Consider the following 15,131-nt stretch of genomic DNA (forward strand, 5'->3'; position numbering starts at 1 on the left):
CACACACACACACACACACACACTTGTATTTTATTTCCAGATTGCAGAAGCTGGAGATGATTTCTAACTCTTGGTGGCATTTCTGCAATAAGGGGGGTTACTTAAATGAACAGTTTAAAGAAATCAGTTGTCTCAAGTCCAACTATAATACAGCACCACTTACACCATTCATCTTAACATAATAAAAATTAATTAGTTTTTGTTGGCTATATCCCAAGCATATTTTCTCTGCTGAGTTTATTTAGCCTCAGAATCCTCCTTCCCCTCAGATCCTGCTATTCCTTTCCACATGGAGTATTCTTTTAAACTGAATGACATCCGAAAAATAACATTGAAATGTCAGGAAACTGCAAGAGTGCCATCAGAAAACTGCAGTTTATTTAGGGATCTATTAAAATGCTTCCCTCCCCTGAAATTTTCAGTCCCATGGATTATCTGGGTGACCTAGTCTCACACTGCTGCAACAGAACAATAGCAGCCTTTTTACATCCTTACTGAGGCAGTCCTAAATTTCATATTCTGGAATGTGGATCTTATTTGATAGTCAGTCACTGCACATTGCCAGACAGATTCCCCCAGCAGCTGTTTCTGAACTCAGGCTCTGACATCTGTGGGTGTAGGTGGAACGTGTGGCTCACTGTAATCGCACCCATCTAGTGATCAGTGTAGAGAATCCAGTTGTTTCATGATGACAATGCTGGGGTGATGGCACAAATCAGCGCACGCCATGGCAGGGCTGTGGAAGATGCACTGCAGAACACTGCAGTAGCACCACGAAGCAGGGCTTAGCAGGGAGAACAATGGTTTATTTCAGGTTGTACGGTGTCGTGTTTAAATTCCATTTTCATTTCCTTCCAGCTGAGTGAAAACTGCTAAAACATTTCCACAGCATTTCCTGTGAAAATGTGTAATGTGGCCCCCCATCATCCATGGGGTGATCCTGATGCTTAGGGTCCCTGCAGCAGTTCCACCAAGTGGTCTGTGCCACATTGAAATCATTTCTGCCCAAACTGATGTTTGTCTGAAAGAATCTTAGTTTTTAGATCACTGCTTGTTTTTGCTGATGAGGAGGAATGCCCTTGCTGCACAGACCTTAGCTTTTGCATTCCCCAGCCTTCTTTGATAATAAATTGTACGGCGGCCGTATTGCATTCTCATCAGGAGCAGGGGAAAGCAGCAGGATTTAGCAGTGGCCTTTCTATGGAGGAGGAGGAAGAGGGTCAAGGAAAAAGAGCTATGGATGCAAGTCTGGGAAACGGATGATTTGCTGAACTACTAGCAGTGGTGGAGGTGGAGAAGAGGGCTTTTGAGGAGGGATATCCTCCAAAACAGACTTCTAGACATCGCCAGCGAGAAATGTGAGGGAAACCAGTCTACCCTTGGGGGCTTTAATGCAAGAGAGTGGGGAAAGAAGAGCTTTGTGCCTCGTGAAGGTGACCCATTCATATGGATGTAATACAGAGCCTTTTCCCTGTCCATTCTGCTACTGAGTCTTGGCCCAGTAGTTTGGGCAGCAGTAGTTCAGGTATCTAGACATTCAAGGAGTGCCAGCAAACATGGTGGCCATGACATAATGAAATGTCATGATTGATCAAGGCCACTCAGGATGATGCAGAGAGGGCAGCAAGGAGGTGGCTGAGGACTCAGTCCTCTAGACCCTGATGGAGAGCAAGAAAGAGGGCCATGTACCTGCCTGCTTCCTTTCATGTGTCATAAAAAATGAAGAGGAAATCAGCTTTCGTGGCCTTGATAGAAAGGCACAAACAGCATGCAAAATGAGTTTACAATTTTATCAGTGGGTTGACATTCACTTTTAAAAATGAATAGATCTTATCACCAGTGATACGCTGCCATTTATATGAAACCCAGGCACTATAAATACATGAAGGGAATACGAATATTGACAGCCAGAATAAAGTCTGCCTGGAAATGATTAGATGGACTGTGTTATCTCATGGGAAAAGCTGAGCTACTGAATACTCCAGTATTCAGATGGTATTAGGGGCCCTCCATGAGGCAGCAGGATAACTTCAACGGACTTCCCTGGGACTTTAGTCCTTATCAGCACACCTTCGTTCTTTTTGGTAGGGTATAAAAAGATGATACAAGCTTGGAGCCAGTGTAAGTCAGCCTAGCTGTGTCGACAGCCATGGAGTTGCATTGCTTTATACCAGCCAAAGATCTGGCTAGTTCTCACGGGGTACAAAAAGAAACAAAGCACCATCTCTGGGCCTACAGTGAGCTGCTGATCTCAGCAGAAGTTGAGGGCACTCAGCTTCTTACTAGATTCAGCCTTTCACATCCAAGAGAGGCAGAGCTAGTGAGGTAACCTAAAGAAACACTCAGCCTTCTGTAGGACATTTGGGCACATTCAGTTTCTCAGCCTTCACTAGTAATTAACTTGTGGCTGAAAGGACCCTGGTGGATGGGTAGGGTGTGTGCGTGCGTGCATGCGTGTGTAATAAAACTATACAGTCTTGCCACCGATGTGAAACCAAGATAAAAATTGATGTGTCATTTTTCTTTCCAGGTGAAAGAGCTGAATGTGGAACCACCAGGTAAGAGGGGTTTCCTTTACTTATCTGCTTGGGGGCAGATATTTGACTCATTCTGCCCGAGGGGGTAAGACCCAGAACAGGTGCAGTTTGCTTCCTGATCCAGAACTTTGCATTTAAAATATCATTGAATCCTTCAGCTCTCCTGTGGCTGAAGATCTTGGTTAGGACTGGAGAAGGTGAAGCCAGGCTCCCCCACTCAGTGGCCTGCTTTTCTCCTACTTTGTCTAAGTGCATTAATTAAAACAATGACAAACAAAACCTGGATTTTGCTGCAGTATGATTTTCAGCTGACTAACTCTGAAGTGCCTAGAAGTGCTGTGTCAGCACGGTGCATTGCAGTGTCCTGATGGATGGATGAGGTTGGGTTGTATCCCTGGCCGGTTGTAGGCCTGTGTGACGCAGGGTCTGCCCCTTCTGAGCTCCAGCCCTGCAATCCACTGTGTAAGCAAGAGCTGGATGTGCCTTGTGGACTTCAGATGGTGCCTGCGTCACTACCCTGTAGCTGGCCCCATTGTCTAGCCAGGTAGAAAATGCTGGTGACTCCCTGGGACTTCATCTGAGATGGTAGATAGGGCTGAGGGTAAATTTTTTTGGGATGAAGCCTTTCCCACTGCATTTTCAGAATGCTAAGGATGTGAAGCAGCTGTATTTAGCTCTAGTGACTTGCTATGAATTTCCTTGATTTACAGCTGGAAGAGGTGTGCCTCCCCACCTTGTAGGTCAGCAGAGCTGTCAGCCCCTTCTCCACAGCTTGTTAACCCCATCTCATTATCTTTCTGTAATGCTGCTTCAGTATTTAATAAGGTTTGCAATACCAGCAAAAACATTTGCTTTTATAAATGCTGAAATAGATAGTGGCTGCTGTGGCTGGCTGCCTTTCCAGACAGGAAAATGCCCCTCCCTACTTCAGCAAAGGATTTTGGGGTCCTTAATCTACTTCCAAGTGGCAGGAAAAGGATCCATACCATGATAACTTAGAATGCCACCAGAACTGAGCACCCACAAAGGAGCTAAACAGCAGTGGCAAGGGGCAATTGCGTGAAGGTAAGGGTCCCTCTCAGTTAGCATCCACTGCCCTGCATGCATTATTCCTGTATCAGTGAGTGAGAAATCCTTAGCTCAGGGCACAGGGCTTGGCAGTGTAGGAGGTCCATGGTTCAGTCTCCTGGCCTGCATTTTTTTTTCTCAAGATCCACAGAAGGCAAACGGGGTCCCCTGCATCCTGGGTATAAAGCTATAAGGGCCTGATTCTGCTGCAGTGGAACGGTTGTGATTTCCAGGGGGCTGCCTCCAGTTGTCCCAGCAGTAGAGGCTGGCTTACTGGTGGCTGGTTTACTGCAAGCCTCACACTGATAGAGAGCTTCTGCATGAGCTGGTTCCACGTCCACCCCAAATCACCAGCTACCCCATGTCTCCTCACTGCTGGTCCCACTTAGAATGGATGCAAGATGATCACAGAGCGAGCAATGGAGTCAGTTGTTGGAGAGGTTTTTTCACAGATAGATGACCCACAGATAGCAGCAGATGAAGGGTCAGGATACATAGGATTAGTGATCCTTTAGGTGTTGCAGTAAAGGGCCAATTGATTTGATTGAAAGGACACCAGAAAAAGAGAAGGAAAGAACAAAAACTGTACCTAGAATTTATTCTGTATTTTCCTTGTCAAGACTGGGAGCCATGGGAATGGTATCACTGGTCAAAGTATTCCCAGGAAAGGCTGACTGAGGCTGGTAGATGTAGGGTGACAATGCTCGTAGGTGTACTGCGGCTTTTGTTTGCTTTTGTTTGCGATGGATCTCAGAGAAAAACAAACAGGAGAAAATCTCCCTTTCCCACTCGGCAGCACTGCAAGCCCTGCGCAAACAGCCTAAATACAGCCAGAAGGCCACAATCTCCTTGCTGTAGAGCCTCGCCCAACAAGAGGGAATTATACAGCAGCAATCGTCCTTCGTCTTTTTGATTTACAGCAGACAGGCTCTTCACTGGACTGTAGCCGTTTCTGCTCCTTAATTGTCAGCTGAAGGGATGGTTAGAAGCAGTAAAAGTGCATGGAGTCAAATTCTTTCTTTTAATTAAAGGCACCTGATTTATGCAGCAGCGGATCATGACTGCCACCTTTAACATTTATGGCTGTTTGTAAATTGTGCTTGTTCATTCAGCCTGGCTCACTGAGAACTTTTGCATAAAAGGCTTCTGGCACCAATTTGAACTGTAATCATGAAATCCCCTTCTGTGGTGTCTTGCAGCATAAACATCCATAACGTTTTGTTGGGCTGAGGTCAGGGTGGAATAACGACAATAGATTTTTATTCTGTTTTGTTCCCTCCTTTGGAACGAGTTGTTTGAGCCCTGTGCATTTGAATTTTGAAAGATGCAGTTAGGTTGAATAGTGGGAATCGGAACCAAATGGTTAAACGCCCAGCCTCTGCGCTGAAAGTAGCCTCCTGCACTTCCCCGGGCCCGCTTTCCAGGGGTTATCCACCCTAGTTGAGATAAGGGGGGGGCTGCCTCTGCAAACTGCTCACCCACACCCATCAGTGCTGGGGCAGACGTGGGTGCTGGTTGCCCCTGTTGCATTGACATCAGCGGGTCTGATTCTGCTGCTCCGTAAGTGCTGTGCATTTCTCTGAGTGGTTTGGTGAAGGAGGGGACTTGGCCACAGGCTTTGACATTTGATTGAGGCTCTGGAGATTTGGGTTTGGAGTCTCTGCTGTGTGAATTGGATCAGTCACTTCACTCTTTGGTGCCTCCAGTCCTTTGCCTGTATTGATTGTAAGCTTTTGTGGGCTGCCTCTGTCTCTTCTTCCCCATTTGTGCAGTTCTGGGGTGCTGGTTGTGGTTGGGGCCAGCTGTAACCCAAGGAGTAAGTGCAGCGAGACCAGATAAGACCTAGGAGTTGCTTCATTTCAGTTTCCTTCCCCATGGGCATGTTGGGATGCCCTGACACTTTCCAGCTGTCTGTCAGACCCTCACTTCTCTGCAGTTGTGGGCTTGAACTCAGTTTTGTCTGACGCTTCTGTGTGATTTGCAGTGGGAAGAAACAGCTCTTTAGAAATTCAAGCCTTCTCGGCCTGCAGTAAATTGCCACATTTAAACAATCACATATGGCAGCCAGGAATTCTTTTGCTTACTCTATTGATTTAAAAAACACTTCCAGATTGAAGTGAATGGGAAGAGTTCAGCTGTGCTCCACCTAGTTTTGCTTCACATGACCCAGACGAGGGACTGTCTCTTAGAGGAATGTTGCAAGCACCATTCTTGATGTATTAAAAAAAAACCAAACCTGACTTGTTCTTTGACAGTCCCTGAGGAATTGGAGCGAAAAGGGGTTCTTTAGGAGCGAGACGGAGCTCTAAATACTGTTTATTTACCAAGTGGCTCTTTCCTACTGTGCTGCACTCCATCTGGTCTCTTCGTTTAGGACTGTGCCTTGTTGCCAAGTGGCATATTTCAGCTTGTTGCTGCAATGTTATGCATAAATCTGGGCTCTGCGTGCTGGCTTATTTTGTCCGGCCATTTGTGGGTGCTGTGCTTCCCATGTCACTGGTGACTGGGGGATTCTGCTGGTTGGTTGTAGGTCTTTTTGCATCCTCTGGGAGGCTGTCTTGACTTTTTTACATTTAAAAGTGGCATGTTTGAAGACAAAACAACAGAAGCCCACAACCTGTGTTAATGGCTGTAAGAAAAATGTGCTGTGAATCTCCCCTCTTTCCCCCCAGCTAGGCAGCACCCAGAGAGGATTGACTGTAACCCTACAGATAAGAGCTAAGAGACAGAAGATTTAGAGGTGTCATTTATTTGCTAAATTACCTCCCTCAGTTGATCTCTGTCTGGGGATACAAAGCATGTCCCCACACATTTGTCAGGTGAGAGCAGTGCTTCATTTTGGATCTGTCCCTGAAGAGACAGGAGTTCACAGCTGCTGAGCATTCACTGTTCAGGAGGGGGTGATGAACCAGGATAAGCACAGGAAGTTGTTAAAAAACCTTGCAAAGTGTCACAGTTTGCCTTTTTCTTTTGTGAAATGTTATCCCAGCTGCCAGCAGATACCCAGATTGTGGTGGTGATGCACCATGTCCTGAAGAGTGACAGAGAAACCTCCCTATAAGTAATAGACAGGACCTTGACCAAACATGCTCAGCATCTGCATTCTTTGGCCTAGTTACAGCAGATTCTGTGTGGCCTATAATTTATTGAGATAGCGTTAGTAGATGTGTTTATACCCTGATTACCATGGTCATTTCTGGAGAGGTGCATTCAACACTCCTAAGCACTTTTTCAACTGCCTTTTTAGCCTTCTAGCAATATCCTGCTAGCGCTCTCTCATTGTTATTCTGATGATAATCTTGTCATGTCATATTGGGAGATCACAGGCAACGGGGGATAAGTGCTTGGCCATTGTACCATTAATTTTTGGTAAGAGGAGTAGCTGGATTCTGAGTTGTAATTTACAGGGTTCTGGGTAAACTACAGACCAGCATGAAGAGTATACCCCTGTATGGATTCCCGGACCCCTGTATGGATTCCCTTGCCAGGCAGAGGTGATCTTTAAAGTGCTTAGGGCCGTGCCCCCATGAGACCGTGCCTAGGCAGGCTGCCTCCTAACCTAGAAGCAGTGTGGCGGTGGCTATTTAGTGCATTGAATGGGCCGTGTAGTCCTGCTGCTGGACTATACCAGTTAGTTCCCCCATGGTGCCATGCAGATGTGGCAATGTTGCTGACAGCTTAGGAGCCCCTGGCTCAGAGCAGGGCAGTGTATTGAGAGGGCTGTTGCCAGACATGGTAAGTTTAGTACATAGACATGGAATTAGTGAATATCCCTGCCTTCATTTAAGCCATCTCAATAAGTGGGGAGGGAGCGTCAGACTCTCCAGGAAAGTGCTGGTGGGGAGAACAGACGCAAGGTGTGTGTGGAGCCAATGCACTAGTTCTCACAGAGCCTGTTCCCGCTGTTTCCCCCACCCTGTTTGCTGAGATCTTTCCCCATCATTGTATTTATGTTGGTGTCTTTTTATTTTATTTTATTTTATTTCTTTTGTTCCATTTTTCCCAGGCCCCCATGTCTTCCCCCTAAACCACAGAAAATGAGGAGACCTAGGCCTCTCTCAGTCTATAATCATAAACTCTTTAACGGCAATATGGAAACATTCATTAAGGTACTTGCTAGCTGACAGTGAGAGTCTATGAATGCTCTGAATGTAATGGTGGCTTTCCTTTCCTAATTGCTAACTCCTTTCCTTTCTGGGACCTGGCCTTTCCTATGTATTGTGTATACTATTAACAAGGCTAGTATGCTTTTTGCCTCAGTGAAGATTTCCATCCATAGCTGTTCTCACTTCTGGTGCATTCATTACATTATCTGTCACACATCTGTCTGCATGGTCTGGGAAGGAAAAGATAGTACTAATGACCCTTGTGGAGCCTGGATGCCATTCTGGCCTGTCAACAGGTTAATTGCAATCTTCCATATCTTATCACAGCAGGCATAGCCGTATTGGCTCTATGAGATGCTATTATTTGAGCATGCTGGTAGTAAACAGCAACACATCCACCTGTCATAGAAAGAGACTTGCTGAAGATCAAGCAGGAAGCGAAGAGAAAATCTTCCAAGATCACGCTGTTCAGACTGATGGGGCTTGTAGTGTTTGGGGAAGGGAAGATGCAAAACAAAATATTTATTGGCCTCTTTCACAGGCAGGTAGAGTCCTAGACAGTCCTGAGAGGAGGAGGGCTGTGGAGGTGAGGGAAAGAAGCCAGGTGACAGGAGGACATAGTCCTCCAGCAGGATTCCTTGAGGAATTTCTGAATAGAAACTTTGAACGACTCCGCCTCAGCATTTCAGTGCCCCCCCCACTTTTTTTCTCCCCTTGACATGGTTGCAGGAGAATATCAAATAATGCATAAACTCTCCAAAATTGTCTCCCAGTTATAGAGAATGACAGGAAAGCAGACTTCTGCTGAAGCATTCTGTGCATGGGTGTCTTGAGTGGGTGTACAGCTCTTCAGTGTTGCTTAAAAAAGAATCAATCTAGTCAGCTTCAGTGCCAAAGGCTGGTAGAGTTGACTGATGCCGTCTAATAAAATCAAGCACTTACCAGGTGAAAAAAGGTTCCCCTCAAATGATTCATTTGCCATAAAACCAGGCTTGTGTGTTATTAGATGCACCGATCCTCCCCCTTGCAGGAAGTTCTGCTCTGCCACAGGCTGGGGAACAGAAGAAGGAATCTAAAAGAAGGAAGGTGCTTGTATTGTCTGAGCAATGCAATCCTGTTCTGCTTAAGCATGTGCCTCACTTCAGTTAGGTGCTTAAGTTCTTCACTGCAAAAAAACCCACCAAACAATATGACCTGGGAAACGTGATGTTAATATTTCCCTCCTGTTAGCCTCAAAGTACAGAAGCCAGCAGCTACTTGAGCGAGTCTAGCAGCTTTGCCTCAGCTGTAACTGCCTTTGATCATAGACACATGCCTTTGATCATTTTGGACCAAATTATGCTTTTTAGTTACAATGGAACAGTTCAATTAAGTTGGTTGATACTAATGTAACTAAGGGTCTGACTGGACTGTAATTTGGTTTTATCCATTGAGGTAAGTGACACTTGAATCCAGAGCAGACTCATATTCTGGGATAGCTGCTTGCAGTAGGTGCTTTTATAGCACTTCACCGCTAGGTATCAGAAGAGCAGGTAGTAGCCTGTTTGCGTTCAGCAGGTTGCTACCCCAGGATAAAGAAAGCAGACTATAAGTACAGCAGTGTAATAGATACACTGATTTAGTTTTACCCCTGATTTTTATCCCAGAATTATTTCTGCACCTGATTCAAATAGGTTGCCTTAGTGTAGGGGTTTACATCATCTGCCCGCTCTTTGCCTACCACTGTGTAGGCTGTTTACATCAGTGTAAACGTGCTGTCTGTCCAAGACCTACCAGCTGAATGTGTTAGGCATACAACTGAGCATCCTCTTGCCCCCTGCAAGCTGCATAGTCTGAATAGCCTGAGAATAATATTGAAGATCTTTGAGGATGCCTCCAAAAGTCATCACTCTTTATGCCCAAAGGATAAATCTAATAACCTAACTATTGATCCACCAAAACCCAACCCAGCAACACATTCTGTTTGTGGCGTAGCTTTCCAAAGGAAGTGATGAAAACCCCATTAAGCCTAAAGTAGATATAGCGCTAGAGAAAATATTATAGCAGGCAGCACTGACAAAGGTTGGATTAGATCAACTAATAGGTCTTTTCCATCCCTGATTTAGATACTTCTATTATGCTGTTTTTATGTAGAAGGAAGCCTAAATGCAGTGCTTATAAATGGCTAGCACATTGTCACGAATAATAGACAACCCAGATAGAGAAAGCCATTAATCTCTTTAATACATGTAATTGTTCCATACTTAAATTGATTTTTAAAAATGTCATGTTCATTAAAACCCAGCCTGTTAAAATATTATTTTAGAGGAATTAGCTGCATTGAAACCTCTCTGAATAGACTGGTGTCCTACATAATAAGGAGAGTACTGTGGGCAACCATTAGTAGTGTATTTAAAAGCCTGGGAGTTTCTGCACCATTTTGGAAGCAAAGTTTGTCTGGTCCTGAAACTTCTGCCTGATAGCAAATGCTTCAGTGGAAAGTCTGATCTCCCCACCAAGAATGGGCAGTTGTGGAATGGCTGTGATGGTATGTTTCCCTCTGAACTGCGGAAGAACCAAGGGGAAAAATTGGCATCTACTTTTAATGCAATGAAACTTTGGGCAATTCAGCAGGAGAAGGGTGGAAGAAGGAAAATTGGAACAGATCTGGCAGCTAGTTTATGAATGCTCACCAATCACTGAGGCTCAGATGCTGCATACTCAGCAGGGGATGGGGTAAGGCTGCAGAAAAGCTGTGAGCCTGAATTGGACCTTTCTAAGCTGCCATTGCATTTGAGCTTTCATGGCCTCTGGGTGATATGCTTACTTTAACTGATCTTATTCTTGCTTAACCTTCTCTTTTTCTCCTGCTTTGCTGCTTTTTTGTGTTGTCAGAGGAAGAAGGAATGCTCGAACAAGAAATCAGGTATTTACTAGAGGCCCTCCTCTCCAGACCAAATCTAAATCAAACTAAGGGATGCCATTGTAGCCCAAACTATAAAAGCATCTTCTTGCAAAGCCAAATGTGCCTGCAAACTACCCCCATTCCATTAGGGGCTATGTGAGAAAGCAGCTAAGATACGAAAACTGAATTCAATCTGGGGCCAACCCCCATTTTTAGTTCCTAATTAATGTATTTCACTTTGTATAATGTAACTTCTATTGACAGTGGCTGTTTCTTTATGTAAAACCTGTAGCTGGAAGGTTATTTCATCGCTCAGGTAAATTGCAAGTCTTTGGGGGTCATATCCCACCTTCCAAATAGAACAATTATGTTTCAGTTGCATTTGTCCCCTATTCTGTTTTGTTTTTCAGCCAACCAGATAAAGAGAAACAGCCTTTCACACATATAGTGGAGGCCTTTTTCATAAATAATTGGCTGCACATAAGTGGATTCAGCCCTCTTTGCTGGCTTGGCATATTTAGCACCTCCTTCTCTTGCTTATTCTCTTGCTAAACTCAATGACACTGATTTTCAAACCTGAGTGCTTGTATACTATACTTAAATAAATGTCCAGTTCACGCTTATCGACGAGCCAATAAATTCTTAATTCCTTCTTTTTTAAGGATTCAGGGCAGGCAATCCCACTTGTAGTGGAAAGCTGCATCCGATACATCAATTTGTACGGTAAGCTAATTTAATATTTGCCTATAATTTCAGTGGAAGCTGTTGCATAAAAGTAATAAAGGACTTGCAATTCACAGTCAAGTATAATGGAGGTGTCATCTATCTTTATTAACTATACGGGGTTGGGTTATAAATCTGATGGCATAAACTAGGATGTCATTTACAAGCGTGGCAAATATTTAGTTCCTGTAAGTGTTTATTTTGGGGTTAAATTGTTCATTTGGGCCATGATCCAATGAGAGTCCTTCCAGCTGTTTGATCATGAGAACTTCAATGGGAGAAATTGAGTAGAAATAAAATCTTATGATGACGATTATGATTCCTTTTCTTGCACATAAAAGACGTGTCTTAGCCAATAATTCTTTCCATTTCTTTCAACAAGAACAAAAGATAAAACAGCTGAGCCTCTTCAAAGAGCATGCTGCCTACCATGGGTCAGGTCAGACAGGGTACGGACTGTACCAGCCACTGCCCATTGGCTCTAAGCAGCCTGATACTTTTGTCTCCACACTTTTTGCTATCTATCATCTCCTCCTGTTTCACAAATATTTTATCTGTCTGCATCATTGGGCAGGTGGTGGATTGGGGCTCTTTTCAACTTGAGATGGTGACAAGGGAGGTCAGGAAAGTGACATTTCAGCCATTTATGGCAATGTCGATATATTGCTGTGCTCTGGTCAATATGGAAAATACTCTGTAGTGCCAGCCACAACTAATTTCCATTTACCTTTCTGTCCACAGATTAAGTGTTTGTTTTCTGGAGCTTAGTAAGGCTTGATTTTCCAGCTCTCTCCTTTTGGAGTGCATCTGCATATTCTTTCCAAAGACACTGTTCTCTGACAAATATTGTCCTAATATATGAGCATGGCATAGTGGCCCACATCTGATTTCAGCAAAACGAAGAAAGTGAAATTCTGAATTGCCAACAGAATGGCATAAACATCCCTTTCATTGTTCTGTTTTACTTTGCACTGTCTAGGTCTTCAACAGCAGGGTATTTTTAGAGTTCCTGGATCTCAGGTTGAAGTCAATGACATCAAAAATTCATTTGAAAGAGGTATGTGATTGGTGGGTGATCCTGCCAAGGTATATTGATTAAGACTGGAGTGTCTGGACTCCTAGAGTTTATTGAGGAGGAAGATATTATGGGTGGGAGTCTCAGTCAGAACTGATACATAACTCTTCCCCGTGGCATTTTTGTAACTCACATTCAGCAGGCGTTTCTGTTACAAGGAAATGGGATGCTTTTCTCTAGGAGAGTGGGAGCTCCTCCGAGAAGAAATGAGATGATATAAGGCTCTGCTTTCCAAGAGCTTTTCTTTTATCAGCTTTCCTGGACAGTAATAAAGTATTAGAGAAAAGTTACTATATTGCATGCTCTTATGCTGAGTGTCAGTCTCCTAGATCCCCTGGTTTCATATTACCTCAGCAAGGTAATTATAACATGTGCAATATAGAGAATGGGCTAATTGCACTGTGCTCCACGAACTGTCATTACAACTGTAACTTAAGCTTTGTAAAGCAAAATATGGCCTACCTAGTACATCTGCTGACTCTGCTGATCACAGTTTCTAATGCCTCTCTGAGGAGAACAGCAGAAAGGATTGCACAATTAAGGAGTTTATTTAAACATAATTTCTCTAGATGAAATTGTATGCCCTGTATTATATGGGGGTCAGATGGGTGTGATCATAATCGTCCTTTTGAATCTATACCAACCATGCAGGTTCCATTTGGCATTTTCGGAGATAACTAAGGGACTTGCACATCCATTTACCATTTAAGAAATGGATATCTAAATCCCTCCATACAGTGCCCTCCAGTGCCCTCGTTATGCTATCTGAAAGGCATCCCACGAATTTCAGTGTAACACAGGTGTGCTGGCATACAATTCCTTGTCTTCTGCAGCTCTCTCAAACTATCTCACTCACTCACTCAGTTATGAGCTCTTGTCTTGCATACAAAAGATGCAGTGGGCTGAAAACTATGTAAGAAAACTAAACAACACCATGCATAATCTTTTGGAAAGTTTGCAAATCCTTGCCATGACAATTACCCCTGTGCCCCTGACTACCATAAGTTGGGCTATAGCATGTCTCAGCATGGTGCTGTTTAACACGCTATCTTATTAAGCCCTTGACATTCTTGGAAATTAAATAGTGTTACCACTCTACATGCCGTTTTCTTGATCACTGGTTTTCCAATTGTAGTCAACTGAACAGTGCTTGCTGCCTAATTCAACTGCAATTAAACCTTTTATCTGTTCAGGTGAAGACCCCCTTGCTGATGATCAAAATGAACGAGACATCAATTCAGTTGCTGGGGTCTTAAAGCTATATTTCCGAGGACTGGAAAACCCCCTCTTTCCTAAGGAAAGGTTTCAAGACTTGATATCTACTATAAGTAAGTACAAACAGTGAGGTACAGCTAAGCGTTTTGCTGCCCCAAGGCGTTGTGGCCTCTACTCAACAGAGGAGGAGTGGTCAGTAAGATTAGCAGTACAATAGGCACAAACATCTCAACTAAACCTCTTGGATTTGCTAAGTTATTACAAGTAAATGGAGAGAATGACCTGAAGAGATCAGCAATCCTGTTACTGTCTCACCATTTGCATTTCCTGTCCCAAAAAGACCCAGAAAATGCTGGGATACATTCACACGTCTAGGGGAGGAGCAGTTTGTTTTAGAGCTTCATGGGTTTGGGTTTGAATTCATGGAGCTCAAGGGGCTGCTGCTGCTTTTCTCTAGTCTGCTGGAACTGGGGAAACTGGTTTCTGGGGCTTAAGTATGTTTTTCCCAATATGTCATGGTACCGATGAATATTTATTGGAAAATGATAGACGTTCTCGGTGCCCTTTAGGGAAAAGGAGAATTGATAGGATGGATTTGCAGTTTTAGACATGACAAGGAAATTTGCTGTGCATTTGGATTACAGTGATTACTGTTATTTTTTTAAAAGAAATACTCCAAACTGATTTTGGTCCCAGCCTAGCTAAGCATATATTTAAGTAAGTGAATAATTCAACTAGGGTTGCTTATGTGCTAAAAGGTAAGCATATGTTTAAATGCTTCTAAAGCTTTTCCTTTCCTCTTTCCTACACTTCTCAGCTGATGATGAAGTATCATAATTAAAGGAAAGACTTCAGCATCTAATTCATATTAGAAATCTGATGGTAAATGTCTTCCTATTCTCTGGGTGTGTCTACACAATATGTGTACTGCGGAGTAGACTAATTAGCTGCACAAAAAAATGTTGCACTTCTACACATGCACCCCTATTAGGTTGGAAAAGAACTAATTAATTCCACAGCAAAATAGTACTTGCCTGCTGGCTACCCTGCGCCAAAGCACCCTCATGCCCCAGACAGCCGCTCCGCAGTACGCTAGGTTGGGAGGAGCAGCCCCGGGCTGGCAGCATGATCCATGGGCCCCCCTGCCAGTTGGGGTTGCTCCAACCTGGCTCAATGCGCTGCAGTCCCTGGTGCACATTCAACGGTGCACTTGAGACCAGTAAACACCGGAGCAATAAACTCTGGTTTTATTGCTTCACATTACATTGCATGTGTAGACGCGCTCACTGTCTCTTAAATGTATGCAATGTAATTTACATCCCAGCTTAAATGGACTGGTAAGCTTTTGACATTTGAAAACCACTTGAGACCAAAATGCTGTTCCTGCTGTGAGATGTTGAAGCCCTTTTCAAACTGTTCTACCCCACCCTATTACCCAAGGTAGAAAGGTGAGCTCATCTGAGCGAGCTCTCTTGTCCCTCTGCTGCTGTATGACTGAAAGCCAGTTTGATTTCCCCGGGCTC

General features: G+C 43.9%; 1 protein-coding gene across 3 annotated transcripts in view; it reads left to right on the forward strand.

Moving 5' to 3' along the window:
* SRGAP3 (SLIT-ROBO Rho GTPase activating protein 3) overlaps nt 1-15,131 on the forward strand; it is a 247,979-nt gene that overhangs the window by 206,207 nt on the left and 26,641 nt on the right. For 2 of the 3 annotated variants that reach the window (XM_019504684.1, XM_019504686.1), the window contains exons 11-15: nt 2,531-2,558; nt 7,612-7,714; nt 11,258-11,318; nt 12,298-12,375; nt 13,587-13,721. In XM_019504684.1, coding sequence (XP_019360229.1) covers nt 2,531-2,558; nt 7,612-7,714; nt 11,258-11,318; nt 12,298-12,375; nt 13,587-13,721 — 405 coding nt within the window. Of the gene's footprint in view, nt 1-2,530; nt 2,559-7,611; nt 7,715-10,585; nt 10,617-11,257; nt 11,319-12,297; nt 12,376-13,586; nt 13,722-15,131 lie in introns of all 3 variants that reach the window. The other variant, XM_019504685.1, reaches the window with a different exon arrangement.

Source organism: Gavialis gangeticus, unplaced genomic scaffold (genome assembly GCF_001723915.1).
Source record: "Gavialis gangeticus isolate Ggan-Ray unplaced genomic scaffold, GavGan_comp1, whole genome shotgun sequence".
NCBI lineage: Eukaryota > Metazoa > Chordata > Crocodylia > Gavialidae > Gavialis > Gavialis gangeticus.